This window comes from Salmo salar, chromosome 15 (genome assembly GCF_965601325.2).
Source record: "Salmo salar chromosome 15, fSalSal1, whole genome shotgun sequence".
NCBI classification, from domain to species: Eukaryota; Metazoa; Chordata; class Actinopteri; order Salmoniformes; family Salmonidae; genus Salmo; species Salmo salar.
This window is the reverse complement of record NC_138305.1, coordinates 8,231,352-8,247,938: the sequence shown is the minus strand read 5'-3', so window position 1 is coordinate 8,247,938 and position 16,587 is coordinate 8,231,352. Positions and strand designations below refer to the sequence as shown.

Here is a 16,587-nt window from a genome sequence, read left to right as displayed (position 1 = left end):
AGTGGGTATTCAGGGTGACGACGACAACAATGTTTTCATGTTGAGAGAGAAACAGAACGGTTAAGCTCAGGGATGGGCAACTTGAACGGGGGTGAGTGCTACAAAAAAAATCTAAACTCATGAGGGGTCTGCAGTGGCTTGTGGGTCTGCGTATCCACATATGCAGTCAGAGACGGCCCTAGCCTAAGTGAAATTTTGTTGAGGGGAACCCCCTTGCGAGCAAAACATTTCAGTGGCCTCCCTCTTGACAGTGGAGAGAGAAAAAACATACTTTTAGGGTTAATTTCCTGCAATTCTACACATTTTGCCATTTTGCCACGGCGAGAAAATGGTGCATTTCTAAAGCTAGCCTACAAAAGCCGCGGGTTGCCAGTTGTCCATCCCTGAGCTAGCTGATGTCAGGTTGAGAGAAAATAACAGCTAGCCGATTGCTAGGAGTCTACTTTAGTCACATGTACTTAGAAGCTAAGATCCTGTCATTGACATGTAATGTCAGTGATTTACTGTGAAGAAAAGAGTTATGTCTACTCACTTTTATTTTCTGTCTCCACCAGCGGTCTGTAATAAACCTAGGAGTTGTGAAGCAAACACTGAGCAGACATGACAGGTCTTTTTGTTGTTGGTCTAGACTCCTGTTGGATGTACTTACTGTAAAACTAAATCAAGGGTGGAACTGGGAGCGAATTCATTTTGACGTGTAAAAATATGATTTTTCTTTCAAGATTAATTTAAGGATTTTACTTTGGTGGTTTCCCACAGTGACTTTTTTTTCAATTTCCATACCTGCTTATAATGACAGTTAAAACAGCAATAACAACTATATTTACATGTAATGTACATTCTTTCCATCTCTAGCTGTCTGTTCCTGCCCAGCCTGGCCCTTATATATATATATATATATTACACTGAGTGGACAAAACATTAAGTACGCCTGCTTTTTCCTTGACATAGACTGTCCAGGTGAAAGCTATGATCCCTTATTGATGTCACTTGTTAAATCCACATCAATCAGTGTAGATGAAGGGGAGTAGACCGGTTAAAGAAGGATTTTCAAGCCTAGAGGCAATTGAGACGTGGATTGTGTATGTGTGCCATTCAGACGGTGAATGGGAAAGACAAAATATTGTGAATTGAAGTGCCTTTGAACGGGGTATGTTAGTAGGTGCCAGGCGCACCGGTTTGTGTCAAGAACTGCAACGCTGCTGGGTTTTTCACCCTCAACAGTTTTCTGTGTGTATCAAGAATGGTCCATCACCAAGAGGACATCCAGCCAACTTGACACAACTGTGGGAATCATTGGAGTCAACATGGGTCAGCATCCCTGTGGAACGCTTTTGACACCTTGTAGAGTCCATGTCCCCGACGAATTGAGGCTGTATTTATTTTTATTTAACCTTTATTTAACTAGGCAAGCCAGTTCAGAACAAATTCTTATTTACAGTGACGGCCTGTTCTGAGGGAAAATGATTAGGAAGGTGTTCTTAATGTTTTTTACCCTCAGTGTACTGTGTATCAGATTATATTAGATATAGTAATATAGTGTACTGTATATTCCTCCTGTCTCTAGGTGTCTGTTCCAGCCAAGCCTGGCTCCTCACAACGCTCCCTCTAACAATGCCAACACAGGAGGAGTCAGCGATGGAGCCGTGGTCTCTGGGATTGGAGCAGGTCAGTATCACTACAACCTAAACTTAGCCTAGTCTTCATCCCCTAACTAGCAGGTCAGTATCACTACAACCTAAACTTAGCCTAGTCTTCATCCCCTAACTAGCAGGTCAGTATCATTACAACCTAAACTTAGCCTAGTCTTCATCCCCTAACTAGCAGGTCAGTATCACTACAACCTAAACTTAGCCTAGTCTTCATCCCCTAACTAGCAGGTCAGTATCACTACAACCTAAACCTAGCCTAGTCTTCATCCCCTACCTAGCAGGTCAGTATCACTACAACCTAAACTTAGCCTAGTCTTCATCCCCTAACTAGCAGGTCAGTATCACTACAACCTAAACTTAGCCTAGGTTACATCCCCTAGCTAGCAAGTCAGTATCACTACAACCTAAACTTAGCCTAGGTTACATCCCCTAACTAGCAGGTCAGTATCACTACAACTTAAACTTAGCCTAGGTTACATCCTCTAACTAGCAGGTCAGTATCACTACAACCTAAACTTAGCCTAGTCTTCATCCCCTAACTAGCAGGTCAGTATCAGTACAACCTAAACTTAGCCTAGTCTTCGTCCCCTAGCTAGCAGGTTAGTATCACTACACAGTTATTCATCTACATCCCCTAGTTAGCCGCCTCCCATTCCCATCCTCTTACTCCTTTCTCCTCTAATTTCCTCTCCTCTGGTCAATAGGATTGGAGCAGGTCAGTATCACAACAAGCCTATTCTTAGACTACCATCCCCAAGCTAGCCTCCAACCCAAATCATAGTATCACGACACACATAAACAAAGTCTGCATCGCCTACAAAGGGAAAGCCAAACGCAAGCTGCCAAGTGATGTGAGCCTACCAGACAGGCTAAATGCCTTTAATGGTCACTTCGAGGAAAGCAACACTGAAGCATGCATGAGAGCACCAGCTGTCCCGAACGACTGATGTGATCACACTCTCTGTAACTGATGTGAGCAAGACCTTTAAACAGGTCAACATTCACAAGGCCGCAGGGCCAGACGGATTACCAGGACGTGTACTCAGAGCATGCGCTGACCAACTGGCAAATGTCTTCACTGACATTTTCAACCTCTCCCTGGCCGAGTCTGTAATACCAACATATTTCAAACAGACCAGCATAGTGCCTGTGGCCAAGACATCGAAGGTAACCTGCCTAAATGACTACAGACCCGTAGCACTCACGTCTGTAGCCATGAAGTGTTTTGAAAGGCTGGTCATGGCTCACATCAACACCATCATCCCAGAAACCCTAGACCCACTCCAATTCGTATACCACCTCAGCAGATCCACAGATGACGCAATCTCAATCGCACTCCACACTGCCCTTTCACACCTGGACAAAAGGAACACCTATGTGAGAATGCTGTTTATTGACTACAGTTCAGCGTTCAACACCATAGAGCCCGCAAAGCTCATCCCTAATCTAAGGACCCTGGGACTAAACACCTCCCTCTGCAACTGGATCCTGGACTTCCTGACGAGCCATCCCCAGGTGGTAAGGGTAGGCAACAACATATCTGCCACGCTGATCCTCAACATGGGGGCCTCTCAGGGGTACATGCTCAGTCCCCTCCTGTACTCCCTGTTCACCCACAACTGCGTGGCCAGGCATGACTCCAACACCATCATTAAGTTTGCTGATGACACAACAGAGGGAGGCCTGATCACCGACAACGATGAGACAGCCTATAGGGAGGAGAGTTTCAAGTTCCTTGGTTCCAACAAACTATCATGGTCCAAACACACCAGGACAGTCGTGAAGAGCGCCCAACAACGTGTTTTCCCCCTCAGGAGAAGATTTGGCATGGGTCCCCACATCCTCAAAAAGTTATAAAGCTGCACCATCGAGAGCATCCTGACCGGTTGCATCACTGCCTGGTATGGCAACTGCTTGGCATCCAACCGTAAGGCGCTACAGATCACCTAAGTCTCATAGACTGTTCTCTCTGCCCCCGCCCGGCAAGCGGTACCAGAGCCCCAAGTCTATGTCGAAAAGGCTCCTTAACAACTTCTACCCCCAAGCCATAAGATTGCTGAACAATTAATCAAATGGCCTTGGACTATTTGCATTGAACCGGTAAGGTCTACACTTGTTGCATTCCGTACATGTGACAAATAAAATTTGATTTGATGTAGTTTCCAAATGAAAATGTCCCAGTTCTTCCATGGCCTGCGTACTCACCAGACCTGTCACCCATTGAGCATGTTTGGGATGCTCTGGATTGTCATTTATGACAGCGTGTTCCAGTTCCCGCCAATATCCAGCAACTTCACACAGATATTGAATTAGTGGGACAACATTCCACAGGCCACAATCAACAGCCTGATCAACTCTATGTGAAGGCGATGTATCGCCCAGCATGAGGCAAATGGTCACAGCAGATACTGACTGGGTTTCTGATCCACGCCACTACATTTTTGTTTAAGGTCTCTGTGACCAACAGATGCATATCTGTATTCCCAGTCATGTGAAATCCATAGATTAGGGCCTAATCATTTATTTCTAGTGAATGATTTCCTTTTGTGAACTGTAACTCAGTAACATTGTTTACATTTTTGCATGTTGGCGTTTTATATTTTTTGTTCAGTGTAGTAGTACGACGTCATCAGGGCTAGTTCATTCATCGAACCAGTCTGGTTCCTCCCAATCTGCCCGTTGACCCAATCAGGCCCCTGTTGTCCCGATCATATACTCCGTGGACCTAAACACATAGTTAATAATAATAGCAATAATAACAACAATAATAATAATAATAATAATAATAATACTTCATTTTTGATCTACAGACCCAGACGCTAAAGCATACATCCAGAGGATGTACACAGCTCCGCTTACTCTCCCTCTCATCCCTCTCTCTCTTCTCCCTCTCTCCTCTCTCTCCTCTCCCTCTCATCCCTCTCTCTCTTCTCCCTCTCTCTCCTCTCCCTCATCCCTCTCTCTCCTCTCTCTCCTCTCCCTCTCACTCCTCTCTCTCCTCTCTCTCCTCTCCCTCTCATCCCTCTCTCTCCTCTCCCTCTCATCCCTCTCTCCTCTCTCTCTCCTCTCCCTCTCATCCCTCTCTCCTCTCTTCTCCCTCTCTCCTCTCTCCTCTCTCCTCTCTCCTTTCTCCTCTCTCCTCTCTCTCCTCTCTGCTCCCTCATCCCTCTCTCTCTCTTCTCCCTCTCTCCTCTCTCTCTCTCCTCTCTCTCTCTCCTCTCCCTCTCATCCCTCTCTCTCCTCTCTCTCCTATCCCTCTCGCCTCTCTCTTCTCCCTCTCGCCTCTCTCTTCTCCCTCTCGCCCCTCTCTCTCCTCTCTCTCCTCTCCCTCTCGCCCCTCTCTCCCCTCTTCCTCCTCTCCCTCTCGCCCCTCTCTCTCCTCTTCCTCCTCTCCCTCTCGCCCCTCTCTCTCCTCTCCCTCTCGCCCCACTCTCTCCTCTTCCTCCTCTCCCTCTCGCCCCTCTCTCTCCTCTCCCTCTCGCCCCTCTCTCTCTTCTCTTCTCTCCTCTCTCTCTTCTCTTCTCTCCTCTCCCTCTCATCCCTCTCTCTCCTCTCCCTCTCATCCCTCTCTCTCCCTCTCTCCTCTCCCTCTCGCCCCTCTCTCTCATCCCTCTCTCTCCTCTCTCTCCTCTCCCTCTCATCCCTCTCTCTCTTCTCCCTCTCGCCCCTCTCTCTCCTCTCCCTCTCATCCCTCTCTCTCTCTTCTCCCTCTCGCCCCTCTCTCTCCTCTCCCTCTCATCCCTCTCTCTCTCTTCTCCCTCTCGCCCCTCTCTCTCCTCTCCCTCTCATCCCTCTCTCTCCTCTCTCCTCTCCCTCTCATCCCTCTCTCTCTCTTCTCCCTCTCTCCTCTCTCCTCCCTCTCATCCCTCTCTCTCCTCTCTCTCCTCTCCCTCTCATCCCTCTCTCTCTCTTCTCCCTCTCTCCTCTCTCTCTCCTCTCTCTCTCCTCTCTCTCTCTCCTCTCCCTCTCATCCCTCTCTCTCCTCTCTCACCTCTCCGTCTCGCCCCTCCCTCTCTCCCTCTCGCCCCTCTTCCTCCTCTCCCTCTCGCCCCTCTTCCTCCTCTCCCTCTCGCCCCTCTCTCTCCTCTCCCTCTCGCCCCTCTCTCTCCTCTTCCTCCTCTCCCTCTCGCCCTTCTCTCTCCTCTCGTCCTCATGTATGAAGTATGCTGTTATCATTGGCTCATTAATTTAACCAGCTCTCTCTCCCTCCCTCTCCCTCTCCCTCCCTCCCTGTAGGAGAGCGTCTGTTCCCCCCTCCGTCTGGTCTAAGCTACTCTACGTGGTTCTGTGTGGAGAGGTTCAGCTCCGCCCCCCACACCCACCCTGTCCGTCTGCTGACGGTGGTCCGGCGTGCCACTTCCTCAGAGCAACACTACGTTTGTCTGGCCGTGGTTCTGTCTGCTAAAGACCGGTCCCTGACGGTGTCTACCAAGGAGGAACTGCTGCAGAGCTACGGTACACGCACGCACGCACGCACGCACGCACACACACACACACACACACACACACACACACACACACACACACACACACACACACACACACACACACACACACACACACACACACACACACACACCACACATATACATACATACATACATACGCGCACACGAAAACAAACACACACACGCACGAAAACACACACACGCACGAAAACACAAACGCACACGCACAAAAACACACGCACACACGCACGAAAACATACGCACACACGCAGGAAAACAAACACACACACACACGCAGGAAAACACACACACACGCAGGAAAACACACACACACACGCAGGAAAACACACACACACACGCAGGAAAACACACACACACACGCAGGAAAACACACACACACGCAGGAAAACACACACACACACGCAGGAAAACACACACACACGCAGGAAAACACACACACGCAGGAAAACACACACACACACATTCAGTGAAAACACACACACGCAGGAAAACACACTCGTACATACAGGTGTACACGCGCGCTCACACCCTTTACCCAAACTGAAATATTGTTCCTGGTTTGTAAACCAGATGAATGATCTAGTACTGGAATCACTCCCCCAGATTAACATCTCTACATAATTCACACAGTCTCTGTAAATAATTCAGTGGAAAACATCAAACACACTGGTACATTCTAACGCTGCTCTCAACTCCGCAAACCAATACGGTCCTCTCTCTACCACACCGACCCAACCTTTATACCACAAACACACAACGTTTTTACAACGCTCACACGACATTGTCTTTTCCTTTCACTCTGAATGACTTCATACCCAATCTCAACCCCTACATTAACACTGATGTTTTATCATGTGAACCTTGGAACAACATCCTTCCCTCTTCCACAGTGGATGACTTCAGTGAGGAGTCTTCTCCCTCTACCCCTCCTCTCTCCCTCCTCTACCCCTCCTCTCCTTCCTCTACACCTCCTTACCCCTCCTCTACCCCTCCTCTACACCTCCTCTCCTTCCTCTACACCTCCTCTCCTTCCTCTACACCTCCTAACCCTCCTCTCTCCCTCCTCTACACCTCCTAACCCTCCTCTACACCTCCTCTACCCCTCCTCTACCCCTCCTCTACACCTCCTAACCCTCCTCTCTCCCTCCTCTACACCTCCTCTACACCTCCTAACCCTCCTCTACACCTCCTCTACCCCTCCTCTACCCCTCCTCTACACCTCCTTACCCCTCCTCTACACCTCCTCTACACCTCCTCTACACCTCCTAACCCTCCTCTACACCTCCTTACCCCTCCTCTACCCCTCCTCTACACCTCCTAACCCTCCTCTCTCCCTCCTCTACACCTCCTCTACACCTCCTACACCTCCTCTACACCTCCTTACCCCTCCTCTACCCCTCCTCTACACCTCCTCTACACCTCCTAACCCTCCTCTACCCCTCCTCTACACCTCCTTACCCCTCCTCTACCCCTCCTCTACACCTCCTAACCCTCCTCTCTCCCTCCTCTACACCTCCTCTACACCTCCTAACCCTCCTCTACACCTCCTCTACCCCTCCTCTACCCCTCCTCTACACCTCCTTACCCCTCCTCTACCCCTCCTCTACACCTCCTCTACACCTCCTAACCCTCCTCTACCCCTCCTCTACACCTCCTAACCCTCCTCTACACCTCCTACCCCTCCTCTACACCTCCTTACCCCTCCTCTACCCCTCCTCTACACCTCCTAACCCTCCTCTCTCCCTCCTCTACCCCTCCTCTACACCTCCTCTACACCTCCTAACCCTCCTCTACACCTCCTTACCCCTCCTCTACCCCTCCTCTACACCTCCTTACCCCTCCTCTACCCCTCCTCTACACCTCCTAACCCTCCTCTACCCCTCCTCTACACCTCCTAACCCTCCTCTACCCCTCCTCTACCCCCCACTCTACCCCTCCTCTACCCCTCCTACCCCTCCTCTACCCCTCCTCTACCCCTCCTCTACACCTCCTAACCCTCCTCTACCCCTCCTCTACCCCCCACTCTACCCCTCCTCTACACCTCCTACCCCTCCTCTACCCCTCCTCTCCCCCTCCTCTCTCCTTCCTCTACACCTCCTACCCCTCCTCTACCCCTCCTCTCCCCCTCCTCTCTCCTTCCTCTACACCTCCTAACCCTCCTCTACCCCTCCTCTACACCTCCTAACCCTCCTCTACCCCTCCTCTCCCCCTCCTCTCTCCTTCCTCTACACCTCCTAACTCTCCTCTACCCCTCCTCTACCCCTCCTCTACCCCTCCTCTACACCTCCTAACCTTCCTCTACCCCTCCTCTACCCCTCCTCTCTCCTTCCTCCTTCCTCTACACCTCCTAACCCTCCTCTACCCCTCCTCTACCCCTCCTCTACCCCTCCTCTACCCCTCCTCTACCCCTCCTCTCTCCTTCCTCTACACCTCCTAACCCTCCTCTACCCCTCCTCTCTCCCTCCTCTCCTTCCTCTACCCCTCCTCTCTCCTTCCTCTACACCTCCTAACACTCCTCTACCCCTCCTCTCTCCCTCCTCTCCTTCCTCTACCCCTCCTCTCTCCTTCCTCTACCCCTCCCCTACCCCTCCTCTACCCCTCCACTACCCCTCCTCTCTCCCTCTACCCCTCCTCTACCCCTCCTCTCTCCTTCCTCTACCCCTCCTCTACCCCTCCTCTACCCCTCCTCTCTCCTTCCTCTCCCCCTCCTCTCCCCCTCCTCTCCCCCTCCTCTACCCCTCCTCTACCCCTCCTCTACCCCTCCTCTCCCTCCTCTACCCCTCCTCTACCCCTCCTCTACCCCTCCTCTCTCCTTCCTCTCCCCCTCCTCTCTCCTTCCTCTCTCCTTCCTCTACCCCTCCTCTACCCCTCCTCTACCCCTCCTCTACCCCTCCTCTCTCCTTCCTCTCCCCCTCCTCTCTCCTTCCTCTCTCCCTCCTCTCCCCCTCCTCTACCCCTCCTCTACCCCTCCTCTCTCCTTCCTCTCTCCTTCCTCTACCTCTCCTCTCCCCCTCCTCTCCCCCTCCTCTCTCCTTCCTCTACCCCTCCTCTACCCCTCCTCTCCCCCTCCTCTACCCCTCCTCTACCCCTCCTCTACCCCTCCTCTCTCCTTCCTCTACCCCTCCTCTCCCCCTCCTCTCCCCCTCCTCTCTCCTTCCTCTACCCCTCCTCTCTCCTTCCTCTACCCCTCCTCTACCCCTCCTCTACCCCTCCTCTACCCCTCCTCTACCCCTCCTCTCTCCTTCCTCTACCCCTCCTCTCTCCTTCCTCTACCCCTCCTCTCTCCTTCCTCTACCCCTCCTCTCTCCTTCCTCTACCCCTCCTCTCTCCTTCCTCTACCCCTCCTCTCTCCCTCCTCTACCCCTCCTCTCTCCCTCCTCTCCTCCTCCTCTCTCCTTCCTCTACCCCTCCTCTACCCCTCCTCTACCCCTCCTCCTCTCTCCTATCCCCCTCCTCTCTCCTTCATCTCCCCCTCCTCTCTCCCTCCTCCCTCCCTCCGCCTTCTATACCCCTCTTCTCTCCCTCTTCTCTCCCTCTTCTCCCCCTCCTCTCCCCCTCCTCTCCCCCTGCTCTCTCCCTCCTCTCTCCCTTCTCTACCCCTCCTCTCCCCCTCTTCTCTCCCTCCTCTACCCCTCCTCTCTCCCTCCTCTACCCCTCCTCTCTCCCTCCTCTCCTCTCCTCTCCCCCTCATACACATATACAACCACAACCAACATCACCAAAATACTCTTCAAACCAGGGATGGAAATGAAGCTAGCCCAAGGCTAGTACTATTCAGATTGGGCCAGTAGAAATGCTGGCTAACTTACCAGCCGACTAGTGAAATATTGTCTTTTCAAGTATTTCATGGCATCGATTTGAGTCAGAACTGTAGTCTACCAGTCAGCCGTGTGCCCCAAAATCCTCAAGTTCCAGCCCTGCTTCAAACCCATGTGGAAAACACTTTTACAACACCATATTAACTACTTTACCATATTAACTACTTTACCATGTTAACTACTTTACCATGTTAACTACTTTACCATGTTAACTACTTTACCATGTTAACTACTTTTCCATGTTAAATACTTTACTATGTTAACAACTTTACTATGTTAACCTCTCTGGGGTATGTGGGACGCTAGTGTCCACATAGCCATTTTCCAAGCAAGGAGAGGCGTCACAAAAACCAGAAATACAGCTAAAATTAATCACTAACCTTTGATGATCTTCATCAGATGGCACTCATAGGACTTCATGTTACACAATACATGTATGTTTTGCTCGATAAAGTTCATATTTATATCCAAAAACCCCATTTTACATCGGCGTGTGATGTTCAGAAATGTTTTGCCTCCAAAACCTCCGGTGAATGAGCACATCAATTTACAGAAATACTCATCATAAATGTTGATAAAATATTCAACTGTTATTCAAAGAATTATAGATACACTTCTCCTTAATGCAACCGCTGTGTCAGATTTCAAAAAAGCTTTACGGCGAAAGCAAACTTTGCAATAATCTGAGTACAGCACTCCGATATCAAAACAAGCCATACAGTTACCCGCCATTTTGGAGTCAACAGAAATGACCAAAATTACATTATAAATATTCACTTACCTTTGATGATCTTCATCGGAATGCACTCCCAGGATTCCCAGTTCCACAATAAATGTTTGTTTTGTTCGATAAAGTTAATCTTTATGTCCAAATACCTCCATTTTGTTCGCGCGTTCAGTCGAGTAATCCAAATCCACTGTGCTCGCGCAGTGAGTTCAGACGAAAAGTCTAAAAAGTTATATTAAAGTTCGTAGAAACATGTCAAACGATGTATAGAATCAATCTTTAGGATGTTTTTATCATAAATCTTCCATAATATTCCAACCGGACGATTCCTTTGTCTTCAGAAATGAAAAGGAACACACCTAACTCTCACGGGAGCGCGCGAGATTGAGCTCATGTCATTTTCTCAGTCATCTGACTCCATATGCTCTTATTCTCTCCCCATTCACAGTAGAAGCATGAAACGACGTTCTAAAGACTGTTGACATCTAGTGGAAGCCTTAGGAAGTACAAAATGTCCCCATTGACACTGTGTTATGAGATAGGCAATCACTTGAAAAACTGCAAACCTCAGATTTCCACACTTCCTGGTTGGATTTTTTTCTCAGGTTTTTGCCTGCCATATGAGTTCTGCTATACTCACAGACACCATTCAAACAGTTTTAGAAACGTCAGAGTGTTTTCTATCCAAATCTACTTATAATATGTATATCCTACCTTCTGAGCCTGAGTAGCAGGCAGTTTACTACGGGCACGCTTTTCATCCGGACGTCAAAATACTGCCCCCCTACCCCGATGAAGTTAACTACTTTACTATGCCCCCCCCCCCCCCCCCCCCCCACCCCCAACAGTGGATGATTTCAGCGAGGAGTCTTCGTTCTTCGAGGTTTTGCCGTGCTGCGCCAGGTTCCGCTGCGGAGAGCTGATCGGAGAGGGCCAGTGGCACCACCTGCTGTTAGTCATGAGTAAAGGCATGTTGAAGAACAGCATGGCCACGCTATACATCGACGGACAACTGGTCCAAACCACCAAGGTAGGGGCTGTGTGTGAGAGCGTGAGTGTGTGTGTGTGTGTGTGTGTGTGTGTGTGTGTGTGTGTGAGAGCGTGTGTGAGAGCGTGTGTGAGAGCGTGTGTGAGAGCGTGTGTGTGTGTGTGTGTGTGTGTGTGTGTGTGTGTGAGAGCGTGTGAGAGCGTGTGTGAGAGAGCGTGTGAGAGCGTGTGTGAGAGAGCGTGTGTGAGAGAGCGTGTGTGAGAGAGCGTGTGTGAGAGAGCGTGTGTGCGTGAGAGAGCGTGTGTGCGTGAGAGAGCGTGTGTGCGTGTGTGTGAGAGAGCGTGCGTGTGTGTGAGAGAGGGTGCGTGTGTGTGTGTGTGTGTGTGTGTGTGTGTGTGTGTGTGTGCGTGTGTGTGTGAGAGCGTGTGTGTGTGTGAGAGCGTGTGTGCGTGAGAGAGCGTGTGTGCGTGAGAGAGCGTGTGTGCGTGAGAGAGCGTGTGTGCTTGAGAGAGCGTGTGTGCGTGAGAGAGCGTGTGTGCGTGAGAGAGCGTGTGTGCGTGAGAGAGCGTGTGTGCGTGTGTGAGAGCGTGTGTGCGTGTGTGAGAGCGTGCGTGCGTGTGTGTGAGAGCGTGTGTGTGAGAGCGTGTGTGTGTGTGTGAGAGCGTGTGTGTGTGTGAGAGCATGTGTGTGTGAGAGCGTGTGTGATAGCGTGTGTGATAGCGTGTGTGTGTGTGCGTGTGTGTGAGAGAGCGTGTGTGTGTGAGAGAGCGTGTGTGTGTGAGAGAGCGTGTGTGTGTGAGAGAGCGTGTGTGTGTGAGAGAGCGTGTGTGTGTGAGAGAGTGTGTGTGTGTGTGTGTGTGAGAGCGTGTGTGTGCACGTATGTGTATGCATGTGACTGTGTGCCTATTTGAAAGTGTGAGTGAGTGAAGACTACCTGTATTAAACGTTACCCCCCCCCAGACCCTCTACCAGAGGAAGGTACAATAAAACATATATTTTAGTTTTAATAACAGCGGTCTATTCTCTGTCCTCTCCAGCTCCACTACATCCATAGCTCTCCGGGTGGGTCTGGTAGCACGAACCCCCCTGTGGTCAGCACCGTGTACAGCTACATAGGCACGCCCCCTGCCCAGAGACAGCTGTCCAATCTGGTGTGGCGCCTGGGGCCCACACACTTCCTGGAGGAGGGTCTTCCTGCTGCCAGCGTTGCGGCGGTGTACGAGCTGGGACCCAACTACACGGGAAGCTTTCAGGCCGTCTACCTGCTCTGTGAGTACATTTTAGATTTACATTTGAGTCGTTTAGCAGAGAGACACATTTTCACACATTCCCCCCGTGGGAATCAAACCGACAACCCTGACGTTGCAAGTGTCACGCTCTGCCATCTGAGCCACACGGGACGAGAGTAGAGAGGAGAACACACACACAGAGAACACACACACACAGAGAGAGAACACACAGAGAACACACACACACAGAGGGAGAACACACAGAGAACACACACACACAGAGAACACACACAGAGAGAGAACACACACAGAGAGAGAACACACACAGAGAGAGAACACACACAGAGAGAGAACACACACAGAGCGAGAACACACACAGAGCGAGAACACACACAGAGCGAGAACACACACAGAGAGAGAACACACACAGAGCGAGAACACACAGAGAACACACACACACACACAGAGAACACACACACACACACACACACAGAACACACACACACACAGAGAGAACACACACACACAGAGAACACACACACACACACAGAGAACACACACAGAGAACACACACACACACACAGAGAACACACACACACACACACAGAGAACACACACACACACACAGAGAACACACACACACACACACAGAGAACACACACACACACACACACACACAGAGAACACACACACACACACACAGAGAACACACACACACACACACAGAGAACACACACACACAGAGAACACACACACACACACACACAGAGCGAACACACACACACACAGAGCGAACACACACACACACAGAGCGAACACACATACACACACAGAGAGAACACACACACACAGAGAGTTGTAAGCCAACTACACAGGGTCCAGGCTGTTTACGTGTCCTGTGAGTATCTGTCTGTTGTTGTATGAGGAACCACGGGGGATTCTCGTGTATCTCTCCCCTTCAGGTAAAGACTCTAAGACTGGAGAGCCTTCATATCCAGTCGCCCTGGTCCCAGAGGAGAAGGTATCCTTCAGCCTGTACGCCCTCTCAGTCTCTGCCCTCACCGTGGCCAAGATACGCAAGGTCTACAACAAGCTGGACAGCAAGGCCATCGCTAAACAGGTTAGCATCGCTAACATACGCACACACACACACACACAAGCTGGACAGCAAGGCCATCGCTAAACAGGTTAGCATCGCTAACATACGCACACACACACACACACAAGCTGGACAGCAAGGCCATCGCTAAACAGGTTAGCATCGCTAACGTACGCACACATACACACACACACACAAGCTGGACAGCAAGGCCATCGCTAAACAGGTTAGCATCGCTAACGTACGCACACACACACACACACACACACACACACACACACACACACACACACAAGCTGGACAGCAAGGCCATCGCTAAACAGGTTAGCATCGCTAACGTACACACACACACACACACACACACACACACACACACACACACACACACACACACACACACACACACACGCTGGACAGCAAGGCCATCGCTAAACGGGTTAGCATCGTTAACGCACACACACACACACACACACACACACACACACACACACACACACACACACACACCTGGACAGCAAGGGCTACTACTGTCCTGTATGTACTACGGTCCTGTATGTACTACGGTCCTGTATGTACCACTGTATGTACTACGGTCCTGTATGTACTACGGTCCTGTATGTACTACGGTCCTGTATGTACCACGGTCCTGTATGTACTACTGTCCTGTATGTACTACGGTCCTGTATGTACTACGGTCCTGTATGTACTACGGTCCTTTTTGTACTACTATCCTGTATGTCTTTCGGCCCTTTGTTTCCTGTTGTGCTTCTATGTGATTGGTGTATGAGCTGTGAAAATAATTTCCTCTTGAAGAACGATAAACATCAATCAATTAATCAATCACACCATCTGTAACACAATGTTATCTCCACCTGTAACACAATGTTATCTCCACCCCACCTGTAACACAATGTTATCTCCACCCCTCCTGTAACACAATGTTATCTCCACCCCACCTGTAACACAATTATCTCCACCCCACCTGTAACACCCTGTTATCTCCACCCCACCTGTAACACAATGTTATCTCCACCCCACCTGTAACACAATGTTATCTCCACCCCACCTGTAACACAACGTTATCTCTTCCTGTAACACAATGTTATCTCCACCTATAACAATGTTATCTCCACCCCACCTGTAACACAATGTTATCTCCACCCCTCCTGTAACACAATGTTATCTCCACCCCACCTGTAACACAATTATCTCCACCCCACCTGTAACACCCTGTTATCTCCACCCCACCTGTAACACAATGTTATCTCCACCCCACCTGTAACACAATGTTATCTCCACCCCACCTGTAACACAATTATCTCCACCCCACCTGTAACACAATGTTATCCCCACACCACCTGTAACACAATGTTATCTCCACATGTTACAATGTTACCCCCACACCACCTGTTACAATGTTATCTCCACCCCACCTGTGAAGTGGTTTCCCAGGTGAACCCCATGGCCTCTCTCCCTGTGTGAGTGTACTAAAGGTGAATCTCTGTAGAGAACAGTTGGGTGCAGAGGCAGCAGATTTAACAACAGTAGATTAACACGGGTTGCTTTGGGTATAATGTCTTGGGATTGAAGACAGATTTTCACCTGTTTTTCTCTCCCCCCTTCTCTCCCCCTCCTCTCCTCTCTCCCCCTTTTATTTCAACTCACCCATCTCCCCTCTTCCCCTTCTCTCCCCCTTCTCTCCTCCTCTCCTCTCCCCCTTCTCTCCCCCTCTCCCTCTTCTCGCCCACTCTCCTCCTCTCCTCTCCCCCTCCTCTCCTCTCTCCCCCTTTTATTTCAACTCACCCATCTCCCCTCTTCCCCTTCTCTCCCCCTTCTCTCCTCCTCTCCTCTCCCCCTTCTCTCGCCCCTCTCCTCCTCTCCTCTCCCCCTCCTCTCCTCTCCCCCTTCTCTCCTCCTCCCCTCTCCCCCTTCTCTCCCCCTCTCCCTCTTCTCGCCCACTCTCCTCCTCTCCTCTCCCCCTCCTCCCCTATCTCCCTCTCCCCCCTCTCCTCCTCCCCTCTCCCCCTTCTCTCCCCTTTCCCTCTCCCCCTTCTCTCCCCCCTCTCCTCCTCCCCTCTCCCCCTTCTCTCCCCCTCCCCCCTCTCCTCCTCCCCTCTCCCCCTTCTCTCCTCTCCCCCCCTTCTCTCCCCCTCTCCCCCTTCTCTCCCCTCTCCTCAGTTGGCTGTGTCATCTCATGAGAATGCCACTCCGGTCAAGCTGATCCACAATGCGGCCGGTCACCTCAACGGTCCAGCTCGCACCATAGGAGCAGCTGTCATTGGATACCTGGGTAAGGGGTTAGGATACCTGGGGAAGGGGTTAGGATACCTGGGGAAGGGGTTAGGATACCTGGGTAAGGGGTTAGGATACCTGGGTAAGGGGTCAGGATACCCGGGTAAGGGGTAAGGATACTTGGAGAATGTAACTATCAATCGGGGTTGAATTGGCCATATAAGCAAATCTTGTAACAACAGATTGTGCCTTTAAAATAACTTTTGCCCCGAGTGGATCAGCGGTAAAAGGCACTGCACCGCAGTGTTGAGGCGGCACTATATCCTGGGGTTCCATCCACGTGACCGGGAGCCCCATCGGGCAGCGCACAGTT

General features: G+C 50.6%; 1 protein-coding gene across 1 annotated transcript in view; it reads left to right on the top strand.

Annotated features, from left to right (window-relative positions):
- Nucleotides 1–16,587, top strand: part of LOC106570917 (WD repeat and FYVE domain-containing protein 3) — a 292,588-nt gene that overhangs the window by 171,765 nt on the left and 104,236 nt on the right. The window contains exons 13-18 of the mRNA XM_082961602.1: nucleotides 1,568–1,668; nucleotides 5,889–6,107; nucleotides 11,515–11,696; nucleotides 12,692–12,923; nucleotides 13,846–14,003; nucleotides 16,161–16,272. Of these exons, the coding sequence (XP_082817728.1) occupies nucleotides 1,568–1,668; nucleotides 5,889–6,107; nucleotides 11,515–11,696; nucleotides 12,692–12,923; nucleotides 13,846–14,003; nucleotides 16,161–16,272 (1,004 nt within the window). The remainder of the gene's footprint in view (nucleotides 1–1,567; nucleotides 1,669–5,888; nucleotides 6,108–11,514; nucleotides 11,697–12,691; nucleotides 12,924–13,845; nucleotides 14,004–16,160; nucleotides 16,273–16,587) is intronic.